At 43.1% G+C, this 15,608-nt stretch overlaps 1 protein-coding gene across 1 annotated transcript in view; it reads left to right on the forward strand.

Moving 5' to 3' along the window:
• Window positions 1-15,608, forward strand: part of OBSCN (obscurin, cytoskeletal calmodulin and titin-interacting RhoGEF) — a 193,300-nt gene that overhangs the window by 88,267 nt on the left and 89,425 nt on the right. Inside the window, exons 49-60 of the mRNA XM_086614829.1 lie at window positions 135-398; window positions 1,727-1,990; window positions 3,312-3,578; window positions 3,973-4,236; window positions 4,854-5,120; window positions 6,141-6,407; window positions 7,105-7,371; window positions 8,650-8,916; window positions 10,582-10,854; window positions 11,625-11,891; window positions 14,068-14,334; window positions 14,895-15,164. Of these exons, the coding sequence (XP_086470955.1) occupies window positions 135-398; window positions 1,727-1,990; window positions 3,312-3,578; window positions 3,973-4,236; window positions 4,854-5,120; window positions 6,141-6,407; window positions 7,105-7,371; window positions 8,650-8,916; window positions 10,582-10,854; window positions 11,625-11,891; window positions 14,068-14,334; window positions 14,895-15,164 (3,204 nt within the window). The remainder of the gene's footprint in view (window positions 1-134; window positions 399-1,726; window positions 1,991-3,311; window positions 3,579-3,972; window positions 4,237-4,853; window positions 5,121-6,140; window positions 6,408-7,104; window positions 7,372-8,649; window positions 8,917-10,581; window positions 10,855-11,624; window positions 11,892-14,067; window positions 14,335-14,894; window positions 15,165-15,608) is intronic.

Raw genomic sequence — 15,608 nt, forward strand, 5'->3', positions numbered from 1 at the left:
AGTGATAACCTCAACTTTAATGGCCAAAGACCCTGATTTGGCCAGATTTGAGCTTCAGTTGAGAATTCATGATGCTCATGGCATATGCAGAGATCCTAGTTTAAATACACTGTCTATTGACTTTCCATTCCCAGCCCTCCCGGTGCTTTTCAAGGAAGAACTGAAGAATGAAGAAGTCCAAGAAGGAGCATCAGTCTCTCTGCGTTGTGAATTAACCAAAGCAGCTCCAGTGCAGTGGCAAATAGGGTCCAAAGTGCTCAAAGCAGGTGACAAATATCAAATGAGACAGCCTGGCACCACTGCAGAGCTGGTCATTCATAACCTAGAAGTAAAAGATGCTGGAGATTACACCTGTGTGTGTGGTGACCAGAAGACAACAGCAACCTTAACAGTTCATGGTAAAAAGACCTTATTAAAATTGAGAAGTAGCTCTATAGATAGATATCACTCTGAAATTCAGCTGTTTCTGCCCTGGGTCAGTAACTTGCCTTTGTTTTTATCCCTTACTCTTCCTTCATTCTATGTATAACTCATATCTTACTGAGAAAGAATAGTTCAGGGCAAATTTTAGGGTCATTATTAATCTGTCTCCCTTTAAAAGAAGAAAACAAGATGTTGGTTTCTGTCCAAGTTCCCTCTTCTTGGACATTTACATTTTCCAGCTGTTTTTCCCACCTCATGCTCACGATTCACTTCCACCAACCCGTTGTCTCCAAAACACACATGTATGGTCTGTCAAGCCCTCTGCTCTCCAAGCACTGCTCAAAGGAGAAGTGAGGCTTGGGGGAGCAGAAGGAGGTGGAGATGTCACTGACTATGACTTCTGGGGGTACCAAATTCTTTAAACAAGTCAGACATGCAGAATGAGACAAGAGTTACCATTTCAGAGCTTGCTACCCTTAAGTTTGAAGGATGCAGGAGTCTACATCTCCGTTTGTGTGGATCAAGACTACCTTGACAGTTAGATATTAAAAAAAAAAACAACAGCAGCACGGGTTATCAGCAGTTATACTCTTTTTTTTTTAATCCTAGTAGGTCCCAATAAATCAATCCAGAAATAAGTCCTTGTGTTACATTAATAATCTCGTTACCTGGTGTCCTGCTCTGCTCTCATCAAGAAGTATCCATTTTAATGGAATAACAGTCCTTGCCTCAGAGGAACTTACTTGGTCGGAGAAACTCAGTTCTGTCTCCAACTTTTTTCCAAAACTTTTTGATTCCCCTCAGGTTTTGCTGAGACATGGACTTTTTCTGAGTCATTTGGGGAATACTGTTTGTATTTTGTACCCGCTTACAGTAGTGGTGTACAAAGCACAATGTAGATAAATGCTAATACCTAGTTTTCCTGTAGGTTGTTCTGTCTTTGGGTTATGATTTCCAAAATGAGGAATTTTGATAAAAGGAATATTAGATATAAGGAAGAAATTCTTCACTCGGAGGGTGGTGAGGCACTGGAACAAGTTGTCCAGAGAAGTTGTGGCTGCCCCATCCCTGGAAGTATTCAAGGCCAGGTTGGATGAGGATTTGAGCAACCTGGTGTCCCTGGCCATGGCAGGGGAGTTGGAACTAAATGATCTTGATGGTCCCTTCCAACCCAAACCATTCTATGATCCTATAGTAGGCTGAAAATGGAGGCATGAGAGGAAATAATCCCAAGCACAAAAAAGAAATTAGGATTTTTAGTTCTGGTTTTCTGATGACTGTTTGTCCCTGTTGCATCCTTCAGCTCTGCCACCACTCTTTAAGGAAGAGCTAAAGAACAAGGAAGCAGAAGAAGGTGGAGAAGTCGCCCTACGCTGTGAGCTCACCAAGGCTGCTCCGGTGAAGTGGCGGAAGGACCAGAGGATTCTCAAAGCGAGTGAGAAATACAAAATGAGGCAGGAAGGGACCAAGGCAGAGCTGGTGATTCATGAAATAGCTGAGGAGGATGCAGGAGACTACACCTGTGTGTGTGGAGAACACCAGACTACAGCTATCTTAACAGTCCAGGGTAAAAATTATCTTGATCTCCTATTTCCTAACTGGAAATGCCTGTCCTCTACCATAAGGTGTTCAATTTTCCATGTCTGTTTGTTCAACCTTATTAACAGAAGTTCCATTCATTTGAAATAGTATTCCCTGCTTTGATGACCTGCAGGCTGTGTATTGGAAAATACTGGTCTGTATTTTTCTGTGCCATCCTTTTGTCTTTTCCTTTCCTTAAACACAAACCTGCTATGCTTTCATCTTTCCCTTCTAGCATTCCTTTCCTAGCACATAAACCCACTATTCTTTTCTCTTTCCTTTCCTCCATTTCTTTTCTACTCACAACTGTTTATTCTTTGCCAACCCTTTCTGGCATTCTCAATACTTACTGGTTTAATGTAGTACTGGGTACATTAAGCAGCATCCAGAATCAGGCTGTGTTAATTAGAATTTCTTCTGTGCTGACTTACGTTTGTGTTGGGTTTTGTGCCCATAACTGCACAAAGATAAGTTTGGTCTGGGAGTCTGATTTTCTAAGCAGGAAAGAACAAATTCTTTCTGTGACCTCTTTCTGGTCTTATTTTGTTGCAAGAACCAGTTGCTATGCAACCCAAACTGGTGTTTCAGCTTGACACTGCTGGAGATGGGAAGCATGCAAAATCAAGGAGGCTAAACCTGCTTTCTAGCCTGGATGGTTTAACTTAGCTCCACCACTATGGAGTGAGTCATTAAGTTTGAGATCTGAGCTATCCAACCTTGTTAAGGAGGTGGAATATCCCATTATCCCACCTAGTTAATAGAGGGACATACGTTAAGGTCACCAAATTTATTTCAAGGAAATAAAAGTGAGGAAAATATGTTCTGGAATGTGAAAACAGGCTGGGAATTCAGCATCTGGAGACTTTCTTTGGTGTCAAGAGGCATCCGTGAGCCCTGGTTGCACCTTCTTCAAGGAAGAAGGAATGATGATGAGTAAAGGACCTGTGCCAACACTCAGAGGTCAGCAGAGCAGCTCTTTAAGTCAGAAGAGAGAGTACAAAGGCATGAAGTTTGTGGAAGTCATCAACACGTGTGAATTAAGGGGCTCAAAGATTATATTCTTAGTTCCTCTGACATGGAGACTGGTAGAAGGCAGGTGTAAATCTGTGGAGGACAGTGCAGTTTTGCTAGCAGGAAGCCAGCATAAACCCAAAGGTTTAGGGTATATCCCACTAGGATGTTTTCATTTCTCTTTCCTCTCTTTGTTGCTGATTCTCAACCTTCACAACTTTCCCCTGTCATTTCCTACTCTCACCCATCCCTGGAGATGTCCTCAGTTTGTAATACTTTTTACCTGCACCCTTCAGCTGTGCCCCCGTTTTTCCGAGAAGAAATGACCAGCAAGGAAGCAGTAGAAGGTGGAACGGCCACTTTGTGCTGTGAGCTCAGCAAGGCATCTGCCCGTGTTCAGTGGAAGAAGGGCCATCGCGTCCTCTCCTCGGACAACAAGTACAGCATGAGACAGGAAGGCTGTGTTGTGGAGCTGGTAGTTCACGATTTAGACTTGGAAGATGCTGGAGATTATACCTGTGCGTGTGGAGACAAGACCACCACAGCTGCATTAACAGTGCATGGTAAAGTAATCCTTGAGACTAAGATCCTCCAAGCCTTAGACGTTCCCAAGTCTCCATTGCTATGGTCTGTTCCCATTCCCTTTCTCTTTGCTTGGGCTTTTGTTCTCCTTTGGAATTTGCTCATGTTCTTCCTCCTTCTGCTAGAACTGGAAAAAGAATTGCCTGTTGGTGTTTGTCCTCCTCATCTGTGCTGGTCCTCCTCATCTGTGCTGGTCCTTCTCACTTTCCTTGCCCTGATGCAGAGTCCAGGGAAGTCAGGGAAGCTTTTTCTGTTGTGTTCCACTGACCTGGCTCAGGGCTCAGTAGTGCACCATGCATCCTCTCTCCCAGGACCTCATCTAGCTGCTTTTTTAGGAATATTCACGCTCTCTCTGGTAATTCTTTTACTCTTCAGCACTGCCTCCAGAATTCAAAAAAGACCTGAAGGACCTAGAAGCTGTAGAAAATGGGACAGCTACTCTGCACTGTGAGCTAACTAAACCTGCTGTGGTGGAGTGGAAGAAGGGGCAGGAGGTGCTCAAAGCAAGCAGCAAATATAAAATGAGTCAAGACGGTGCTGTTGCAAAACTGATTATCCATGAGCTGGATGTGGAGGACACTGGAGATTACACCTGCGTGTGTGGAGACCAGCAGACAACAGCCACACTGACAGTCAATGGTAAAAAAAAAAAAAAAAAAAAAAAATTAGAAAGAGGGAAAAAAGGGAAAAGGTTATAATATATTCTGAAGATGAGAGCTGTGTGTTAGTGTCACTTATGGAGAAGACTTGGCTGCAATTCCTAAGGAAGGCGTGCAGAATAGCATGGTCTATACAGCCTAATAGTGCAACCAGGTAGAAAATGGGAATTGCAAGGCAGAACTAAATGCATTTTGTCAGTATGTTACTTCCAGGATAATTGGAAACTTTCCTGCAAGCTGTCTGCCTTAAGAGGGAATCTGAACTCTTACAGCTTCCTACTGACCTCCAGAATATCTCCTCTGTGATCAGGGAAATGTGTTGACTACTTTTATAGTAGCAAAAATATTTTGCCATTTTTAGATGATAGATTAGATTATGCTTGTATATACTTCCTAGCAAACATCTTGAAATCAATTTCTTCTTGTTCTGCAAATATTCCTATTACCTCTCTGGGGAAATAGCCTTCTACTTTGAATCTAGAGCACTGAAGTTTAGAGATATCTGCAAAATCTCTTTTAGCACTTTGTTTTTCTTTCTACTTGCTCTTTCCCAACCCCCAATTGCAGCATGTTGCAAGTTATATTTCTATTTTATAGCCCTACCAGCACTTTTTAAACAAGAGCTTCAGAATACCGAGGCAGAAGAAGGTGGTACAGCAACACTGAGGTGTGAGCTTACCAAACCCAAGGCTCCAGTAGAGTGGAGGAAGGGAGATACTACTCTCTACCCTGGTTTGAAATACGAGATGAAGCAGCAGGGCTCCACTGCTGAATTGGTCATTTATGACTTAGAACTGGATGATTCAGGAAAGTACACCTGCGACTCTGGACATCAGCAGACAGCAGCTGTGGTCACCGTACATGGTAGGCAGAGTACCGACCCTTGGCTCAGTAGAGATGAAGTGGAAGGAGCATCTCTCAGTGTTCCCTATGGCCATTTATTTGTTTTCCTGCTGGTCCATGCCAGCAGATATATTCTACTTGAGCATGACACATAGAATCATAGAATGGTTAGGGCTGGAAGGGACCTTCAAAGGTCATCTAGTCCAACCCCCCTGCAAGGAACATGATCAAGTTAGGAAGGTTCTGCTTGTGGTATCTGGAGTGATTAACCAGCATCAAAACAATTAAATGTTGCCATGATGTCAAAATATGATGGACCCTCCTGCCCTCTGAGAGCAGGGAGTGTGGCTGCATATGGGAACGAATAACGGAAAATAAGCCAGGCAGGCTGATGATTATTTTGGGTTGTTGATTGCTTCAGTAGGCATAAGGGATGCCTAATTGGGCATAGTGCCCAGTTGGGATGGTAAGAGATGCAGCACTTGGGGAGAATGGATTTCTGTAGGATGTGAACGTGCTGTGTTATTACTTGAGGCTTTGAGCCTCAACTATAAACTTCGAGCGCAAATAACTGCATCCATATCTGTTTCCTCCACCCCTTCTACCACCCAGAGCAAGACCTTGCCTGAAATCTGAATTTCCTCTTCCATTTATCACTTTATTGTCATCTTTTACTGTACTGCTGCTTCTTGTGTTTTGAATGCTAACTTGATGTTTTATATATTGCTGGAAGCTTTATTTGGGGGGAAAATATTCTTCACTTAATATTGCAAACTCTCAAACCTTTATTAAAGAACAAGGATCAGATCACAGTCCAGGCCATTCTATGGAGCAGATCTAAGATCAGATCTTTCCTAACTTCACCATCTGTCCTCAGCTCTTGGTTCATGCAATGGTTCAAGAAAGTTTATACCAAGACAGACAGCTGCAGCCCAAAGATTGTGGAATAATTAGAATAGGCCATTTCTGAAGAATGATGGTAGGATAAGGTCCTTTCCAGGCTAAAACACTCTTAAAACCTTTTCCTCTCAAATTTTGCAGCACTGCCTGTCACATTTAAGCAACCCCTACAAAATAAGGAATCAGAGGAAGGAAGTACAGCTACATTCTGCTGTGAGCTGTCGAAACCCAATGCTGCAGTGGAATGGAGGAAAAGAGGAGTGGGGCTGCAGCCCAGTCAGAAATATGAAATGAGGCAGAGGGAGTGCCTGGTAGAGCTCTTAATACATAATCTCAAATTAGAAGATACAGGAGAATACAGCTGTGATACTGGGGATCAAGAAACCAAGGCATCTTTAAATGTGAAAGGTAGGTGGTGTGAGCCGACTCCTAAAGCAATAGATTTCATCCAACGTGCAAAGCAAGTTTGAATATGACTATTTTGAAGTATGTGATTTTTTTCCCCGTAAATATTTTCCTTTTCATCTGATATACTAGGATTTCTTTTCTTTTTTTTTTTTTCCAATGAGAATGGAAGATGATACTTCGTTCTCTCAGTGTTGTGTTTGATTCTTGGATTCTAAGGAGAAATACTTTCTGACTTTATGGCTGGAGAGAAATTAAAAAAAGAGCAATACTTTAACATAATGTCTGGACACTTCACGTGATATGTGGCTTAAATATTTTAAAAAAGATTTTCTTCTAAATCCTGGAAGAACACTGACAATAATCTTCCTCACCTGTCAAGGCTGTCCATGAACTTCTTTACTCTTGAGATCTTTGTTAGAACAACTGAAGGATAAATCCATTCAAAGAATTCAACCCTGGGAAGGATTTGAATCAAGGAACAAAGGAAATAAATGTTATAAGTGCTGAGGGCTGCTTCTGATGGAGCAAGATCTAGTAGCTCCAGGCAAATTAGAAAACATGGATCCTGCCTAGGAATATAGTACTTGCAAAGCACAGTATCTTGTTCTCCGAAGTGTCAGCCTAACTGTGTTAACCAGAACTTGACTCAGGTTTCAATAAAAGCTCCTGTTCCTTCTTCTTTTTTTTTTCCCTTTAGCTCTGCCAGTTCTTTTCAAAAAGGAGCTCGAGGACAAGGAGGTGGAAGAAGGAACTGCGGTGAAATTCCAGTGTGAGCTGACAAAGGATAATGCAACAGTGGAATGGAGGAAAGGCACGATGGAGCTCTTCCCATGTGCCAAATATGAAATTAAATTATGTGGTCGCACAGCTGAACTTGTGATTCATAATGTAGAACCAGAAGATACCTCTGATTACACGTGTGATACAGGAGACCAGCAGAGCACAGCAGTCCTCAGAGTGAATGGTTAGCATTGCTTCAAAATGGCACAGAGGATAAAAGGGGCTTGTAAAATTGTGTGAATGATATCCTTTTGTTTCATGTTTTCTATTTCTTCTATTTTTATTTTCAAGGGGTGAATAAGCCACTCCAAAAGTTAAGATAACGAGGAAAGCAGGTGCTCAATCATAAACCAGAATACAGAAAAGTGGATCTTATGGGACAGGATTTGTGGAATGGCTATTTCAGCCTGTAAAGCACACTGTACAGTGTGTTGACCCCTTCCTCTGATATGATAACTCTACATCAAGGGGATTTTGAAATTCTATTAGATCTTTATTTTTGGCACTTTATATTCATTGCTGGCTCGGTTGAATGAATAAGTAATCATAACTCGTTTACAAAAGCATTTTAAAAATCTATCATTTTCAATTTTTGTAATGCCTTCCCAGGAAGATCCTGAGGACACTGTGTTTAAACAAACCAGGAATAATGTCTGTGATTAATCGCCATCTAAGAAATGTTTGTGGTTGTCTCAGAGTGTTGGGTGCAACTTGTGGCTTTGATCTAAGCCACAACCTTTCAAACTACATCCTCTTGGCTGAACGTGACCCATGAAGCAGCCAGTGGGTCAACTATGAGTGAAAGAGCCCCGTCCTTGCTTTACATGTATCACAATAGGATTTGGACAAAAGGACCACGAACGCTGAGGTTCCTGTTTTCACAACTACTCACACATCACACATGATGAATTTTCCCTTCTCGTTTTCATCAGTGGCAAGCTGTTGTCTGAGCTGTTCCGTGCCCTGCTTGAATAAATGTAGTCCATTTGCGTGTGCATTGTCTGGAGGGACTCTCTGTTGGTGGCTTAGGGTCTTGAAAAGACAGCAGAGATGTAAGAGATGTGGTCAAAGCTTTACATCGTTTATGGTGCTGGAAGTCACAAGTATTTCTAGAAAAACTGACAGATTTACACTAGTTTTAATCAGAAAGTACCAGATTTTGTTTAGTAAAATCTTTACATATGTGAGACTTTTCAATATCCAGAGCAAATTTATAAAAGGTGTAATGTGGATGCCCTTGACTTTTTGGGAAACAAACATATTTGGGGAACTTTCTGATCCTCTCCTTTTCTGGATATACAGAACATAGGTCTGTTTCTAGAGAAAAAAGGGTTGTTATTGTCATACAACCACTTAATGCACATTTGTTCTGCAGCATCAGACCCCAGATGCCTTATGGTAAGTTGTCCAGACCTGGCACTCACGCTAATGAATCATGCACTGATTGTTTTCCACTTCGTAGCCATCAAACCCCGGCTGAAGCAGCAGCTGAAGAACGAAGAAGTGGAAGCGGGAGGAACGGCCAGGCTGCGCTGTGAGATTTCCACTAGCGAAGCAGAAGTGGAGTGGAGGAAAGATGGAGTCGTCCTTCACTCGAGTTCCAAGTATGAAATGTGGCAGGACGGCACCCTCCGCGAGCTGCGTGTTCATCGCCTGGAGCCTAGCGATGCTGGAGAGTATTCCTGCAAGGCTGGAGATGAGATGAGCTCTGCAAAACTGACCGTGAAAGGCAAGACCCATTTATTGGGGCAAGGGGATTTTCACTTTAGGATGCTAAGATTTTGCAATGTAATTGTTACTATTGTGATAAACTGTTGTGATTATTGTGATAAACACAGAGCAGCACACAAAAAAAAAATCTTGCAGTCAATGATTTTACTGAAGCAAAGATTCACTTGTTGGGCAGGAGAGGATAAAGCAGCTGTAATTTTGACTCATGGCTTGAAATGTTTGCTTGACATCAGATGCATGTGAGTGAACAGATGGTCCATCCCCACTGTCCAGTCATATGGCAGCTGCATCTGGCCTTAATGTCATTACAGACAGAGCTTGCTGTCAGGTTGGACCACTGGTGTGGAACAATCACTCCCAGCCACTCTACAGGCTACTCCATATTAGAGATGCTCTGTATGCCCTACCCAGCTGCACCATTTTTTGTGCAGAAAGTGACCTTAGTTGTATAAATATGTACTGTGTTTGCTGGGATGAAGACTGTGCTGCTTCTTCTTCAGCGCTCCCCAGCAGATCCAGGGTGCACACAGCTTTTGCCTGTTGCAGGCTGTTTGTGTGATCTCTGCAGAGATCTGTAGGTGCCCCGCTGTCCTAGAAGCAGGACTCAAGCAAACTGAAGCACAGATGCCCTGTGCTCACACTCATCCAGTAAGTCCTGCTGAGAGCACAGAGCCAACGAGATCCCCAGCCAATTTGGAGCACCAGCATGGAGTATATCCAATTCTGTCTGCAAAACGACAGTGGAGAGGATCAGATCCTAATGTTATTCTGTGAAGATATCTTAGTGCCAATGTAATAAGTTTCAAAATCCTGAATTTGATATCTAGCATTCATGTCTTATTCACCTAATTACATTATCAAATGTGTAATTAAAAAACTCAATACTCAATGTAACTCTGAGAAAGGGCAAGGAATAAAACCACTAATGGAAAGATACTGGCCATGTTACCAGTATGCTTAAAGCAGTGAACCAGAACCATTTGAAATGTGATTTGAGAAGTTGTGATGTGATTTGAGAAGGACATGGACTTGTTGGAGCAGGTCCAGAGGAGGGCCATGAAGATGATCTGAGCGCTGGAGCACCTCTCCTGTGAAGACAGGCTTAGAGAGTTGGGATTGTTCAGCCTGGAGAAGAGAAGGCTCTGGGGAGACCTTCTAGCAGCCTTCCAGTACCTAAAGGGGCTACAAGAAAGCTGGAGAGGGACTTTTGACAAGGGCGTGTAGTGATAGGACAAGAGGCAATGGATTTAAACTGAAAGAGGAGAGATTTCGATTAGATACAATGAAAGTACGGAAACAGGCTGCCCAGAGAAGCTGTGGATGCCCCATCCCCAGAAGTGTTCATGACCAGGTTGGATGGGGCTTTGAGCAACCTGGTCTAGTGGAAGATGTTCCTGCCCATGTCAGGGAGGTTGGAGCTAGATGATCTTTAAGGTCCCTTCCAACCTAAATCGTTCTATGATACTATGATCTTCATCCTTGGAGGTACTTAAAGCTTAGCTGGACAGGGTGCTGACTAATCTGCTGTAACCTGGCCCTGCTTTGAGCAGTGGTTGGACCAGATGGCCTCCAGAAGTCTCTTCCAACCTGTAATATTCAATGTTTCTATGATTTGATCCATGTTTTCCCTTTCATGACTTAACGACTGATGAACTGTTTGCAGAGCCTGACGTGACCATCGTGAGTGGCCTAAAGGACATGGTGGTGTTTGAAGGGGACGATGTCACGTTTCGATGCCAAGTTTCTCATGAAAACGCAAGGGATGTTGAATGGAAGCTACAGGATGTTGCTCTGCAAAATAATGAAATGAATGAGATCTCAGTGGAAAAAGGAAAGATTCACACCCTGACGTTAAGGAAGGTGACTGAGCAGGACATTGGCACCATCACTTTCCGAGTGGGACCCCACGTGTCAACGGCGGAGCTCACGGTAAAAGGTAAGGGCTTTCTGTGACGTGGGAGAGGAACAGGATTGGTGAGAACCGGTGATGTTTTGCTTATGCTAAGAGTAAATTCAAGGCCGTCAGCCACCCCTTGTTAGCTCACGTTAGTAGGGCACTTGTGCTTCAGAACCTACGTGATCCTACTGATGTGGTCTCATGTACTGTTGTCACTATGGATAGACAGTGGATATGTCACCGGGGTCCTGAAGCTTTCTAGAGCAATTACTGGGGTAGCTCCAGTAGGTAGATTGACACATCTGTCATTTTCATCGCTTCCACTTCCCCTTTTCTTTTTTTTTTCTTCTTTGGAGTCTTTCTTTCTCTAAATCCTGGATGTGTTTAAGAATAGGGTGGATGATCTACTTGAGGATATGGTTTAATGGGGATTAGGGATGGTTGGACTCGATGATCTCTAAGGTCTTTTCCAACCTAGAAATCTATGAATCTATGAATCTAAACCTTGTGTTGAAGAAATTCTCAGTCAAACATCCTCCTCCTTCCCTCTTTGAAGCCATTGGTCAAAGTCCCCATCCCATCCGAACCAGTTAAAACATCTGTTAAGTTTTTGATTAGTACTTCAGTAACTTCAACAAACGTTCGTGAGTGGGTTTCATCCAAAATCCATTCGCGTGTTTTAACCCCCCAACATATAACACAGAAATTAAAGTATTTTTTAATACTTAACAGTTCGGCTGGAGCTTTAACGCTGCGGGGAAACAAGATAAAGGTGACTGTAAATGCCTCTGCTGTGTTTGCAATTTCAGTGCCACCTCCAGTCTTCAAGGAGAAATTACAGAGCACAGAACTGCGGGAGGAAGACACAGCCATCCTCCGCTGCGAGGTCTCCCAGCCTAACGCTGCGGTGGAGTGGAAGAAGGGCACCCAGGTGATTTCCCCAAGCTCCAAGTATGAAATCAGGCAGGAGGGAACAATCCATACTTTAAAGATTTATCACTTAAAACCAGAAGACTCTGGCAAGTACACCTGTGACAACGGACATGAACAAACGACAGCCACTTTAACTGTTCAAGGTAGGTGCTTTTCTCTTCTTTTTAAAATGAGAAACTTGTTCCATTTCCTTAGCTTAGTACTATCAAGAGGATGTGATCTACTGTTCTTGACTTCAGATGTACTTTGCTGGCATAAAGCAGCTGAGTCCTTTTGCTTTCAGAAGTTAAGTCCTGTGGTGTCCTGAGCAATGCACATGGAGGAACCCAAGTGCAGTAACTGCTTCCACAATCTTCAACCCAAGGGCCTCTTTCTAGTCACTCAGAAAACCAAGACTGGAACTAAAATTAGAATGAGACCATTTTTGATGCTTAACCGTCCTTTGAGCTGTAATTCCACCTGGGAAAATGGTGCTCAAGAGTCAAAGTGCTCAAACTTACCTGGGCACTCAACTCCAGCTAACAAGCAAGGCACCTAAGTACTCCTAGTGCCTAGGACCTTAAAAATAGGTGTGATGTGCCAGTACATAAATTTTTTTAAACCTACTCTGGTACAAATACAATACTAGGGTGACTAGGGCCTTAAAAATAGGTGTAATGTGCCAGTATATCATTTTTTAAAAATCTACTCTCGTACAAATACAATACTAGGGTGACTTTTTCTGAATTACGAGATCAGCTAAAATAAAGAGGAGCCAAGAGATTCTCGTGAAATATCTTTTGAAATATCCCTTGAGGGCTCTCCCATGAAGGGCATGCACCTGCCTGCTATCCCACTAACTCCAGCATCCAGTGATACCAGAATAGTTGTGCTGTAAGTAGATCCTTTGATGGTGGCTGTCCATTTGTGTCTATGTGTGGTCTCAGCCACACCAGCACTCTTTGAAAAAAATCTCCAAAACCAGGAAGCTGAGGAAGGCTCTGCAGTCACCCTTCATGCTGAGCTCTCCAAACACAATGCATCAGTGAAGTGGAAGAAAAAGGTCAGTCTTGCTCCAAGCCAGTAACAAGTATGAGATGAAGCAGATGGGCTCTGCTGTGAAGCTACTCATCCACGATCTACAGCTGAAGGATGCTGGAGACTGCATCTGCGATTCTGGCAATGAGCAAACTGTGGCATCTTTGCTAGTGAAAGGTGACAAAAAGCTTTCACATCACCTTTGAAGTAGCTCTAGGTTAGTTTAGATGTTCCATACATAAGATTTGGGAACACTGTGGCAGAGAGTCTAGTCCTTGTGATAAAGACTTCTGAGTCAACAGTGACACAGTCTGACAGTCTTCGCAAAGACATACATTCTCTCTCCTACTTACTCCTTTGCTGGCTCCTAAAAGCCCTAAAGTTGCAGAACTGAGCTGCACAATGGGGTGACTTCCCTAAAAATGCAACTGTAGAAGAGCCTTGACCCCAGCCATCACCCAGTTGTCCCACAAAATACACCATCCATTTCTACATCATGTGCAAGCACCTTCAGATCTCTCTCCTCTTATACTGAATTCACTGTGACTTCCAGAATCCCGTTTCCTTCCCTTGTAAATACCAGTTCAGCTGTAACTGTGGAGCCACCAAGGTTCTTCTAGGGAACTGGACTTGAGGAACTAAACTTCTACATGTGGCGCGTTGTAAATCAACTCACCAGAACTCCGTCTTGACCCATCAGGGATATACATCAGTGCAGTGACATCCAGAGTTCATCTCTTTTCTGGGTCCAGTTTTCACAAGAGGGATGTTATATAACATGTTTCTCCATGCACCTTCCCAAACACCCAAGAACTTGGGTATCAGGTGTAGCCTTTTGAGTTGTGACTTTGTACCCATTTGGAGATATATGCAATTAGATGCTCAAGAGTCCATGACTGCTCCTACGTATATTCCAAGAGGTGCTTGGTACATGCAGTGTCCAGTGTCTCTTAGGCAGTGGAAATCCTGGAAGTAGATTGGAAATCTCCTGGAAATCATAGAATCATAGAATGGTTTGGGTTGGAAGGGACCTTAAAGATCATCTAGTTCCAACCCCCCTGCCATGGGCAGGGAAACCCTCCACTACACCAGGTTGCCCAAAGCATCATCCAACCTGGCCTTGAACACTGCCAGGGATGGGGGAATCCAGCATTTCCGTCATTCCTTGTTTGAGTTTTAAAGTAATTTTGGAATTGGGTTTGAACCAAATTTGGAATGGCACCACAGTTTCACTAAACACAAGACTTAGTGACACAGTCAGCGATGAAACATAAATTTGTGCTCTGATTTATCTCTGTTTAGCTTTGCCAGTGGTCTTCACACAACCACTTCAGAACCAGCAAGCTGAAGAAGGTGGCACCATTACTTTGAGCTGTGAAATCTCAAAATCAAATGCTGCTGTGCAGTGGAAGAAGGCTGGGACAGCGCTACGGCCAAGTGACAAATACAAGATGCGCCAAGCTGGGTCGGTGGCTGAGCTGACAATTCGCAACCTGAGTGAAGCTGATGCTGGGGAATACACGTGCGACACAGGGGACCAGCAAACCAGTGCAGCCGTGCTGGTGAAAGGTGAGGCTTCGAGTGGGGCAGAGCTGAACCGAGCTTGGTAACATGGCAGGGGCACATGGTTAAGTGATTTGACAGCTAGACGTTGTCCTGTGCCCAAAGAATACCACGGGGAACTCTGAGATGAGCATGATTTCAGAGTGATAAGAACTGGGCCGATTAGGGAAGCAGAAAAAATGGGTCTTTAGTCAATGGTTCTGTGATTTAATGTTAATGCCACCCACTAAAATCCGTTGTCAGTGTTTTCACAACAGGTAGATTGCATTATAAATATATATTTATTATGCACACGATACAGTATAACACGCATGCTTTATAGACTATCAAATATATGTGCATGGTATATATGCAATCATACATACATCATGCATCTGTAAGAACTTAAATTGTTACTACATGTCCTTGTATCTACATTTCCATACGTGTAGCATTTAGTGCCTTGTGGCTGTTCTTTCAAATAATATAGTACTGTCAAGAAAGAGCATAATGAAATGTTTAACCCAGAAAAAATAGGAAGCATCTCTTGAAAGTAGATACCAAACTCTGTTGACCTTTCCATAAAGAACCAGCAGCGACCATAGTGGAGACGCTGAAGGACATCACTTTGTATGAAGGAGAAGACGCAGTGTTTGAATGCAAGCTGTCCCGGGAAACAACTCAGGATGCCCAGTGGTTCCTGGGGGATGTTCCCCTGCAATCCAATGAAATGAATGAGATCAGAGTCCAAGGGACACGTCACACTTTGATCCTGCGGAGGGTGACACTAGACGACTGTGGGCCCATCAGTTTCAAAGTTGGGCAGCATACCTCAGCAGCACAGCTGACGGTCCAAGGTGAGCAACCTTCTCGGAGGAGAGATTGAGGAGGTACTGGTAAGCACTGTCGACATGGATATGGCTTTTGGAGAGGTGTACTGGGAGAGGGGTCCTTGGAAATTTTGAGAGATTCTGTTAACCTAACCTAGGCATTTAAGAGTTAGATATGTACATCTGAACTAGTAGTTTCAGTCCTTTTTATAGTCCATAAAGTGAAGTAAACATCCTTTGCAGACCATCCAACTTATCCTGAAGCACACAGCTAAGATATGTCGGAATCAATGCTGAAGAATGTCAAGAATATGCTCTGAATTAATCTCCCACTTGCGATGTTTATCCAAAAAAAATCCCAAAACGTTGAAAAACTTTTCACTAAGTTATATAGAATGATTTTGAAAGATGGGCCATGTCAGTGCCTTATCTTGTTTGCTCCTCTTTGATCTGGCTCAAAATGTAGCTATA

The sequence above is a fragment of the Tauraco erythrolophus genome, chromosome 7 (genome assembly GCF_009769465.1).
Source record: "Tauraco erythrolophus isolate bTauEry1 chromosome 7, bTauEry1.pri, whole genome shotgun sequence".
Taxonomy (NCBI): Eukaryota; Metazoa; Chordata; class Aves; order Musophagiformes; family Musophagidae; genus Tauraco; species Tauraco erythrolophus.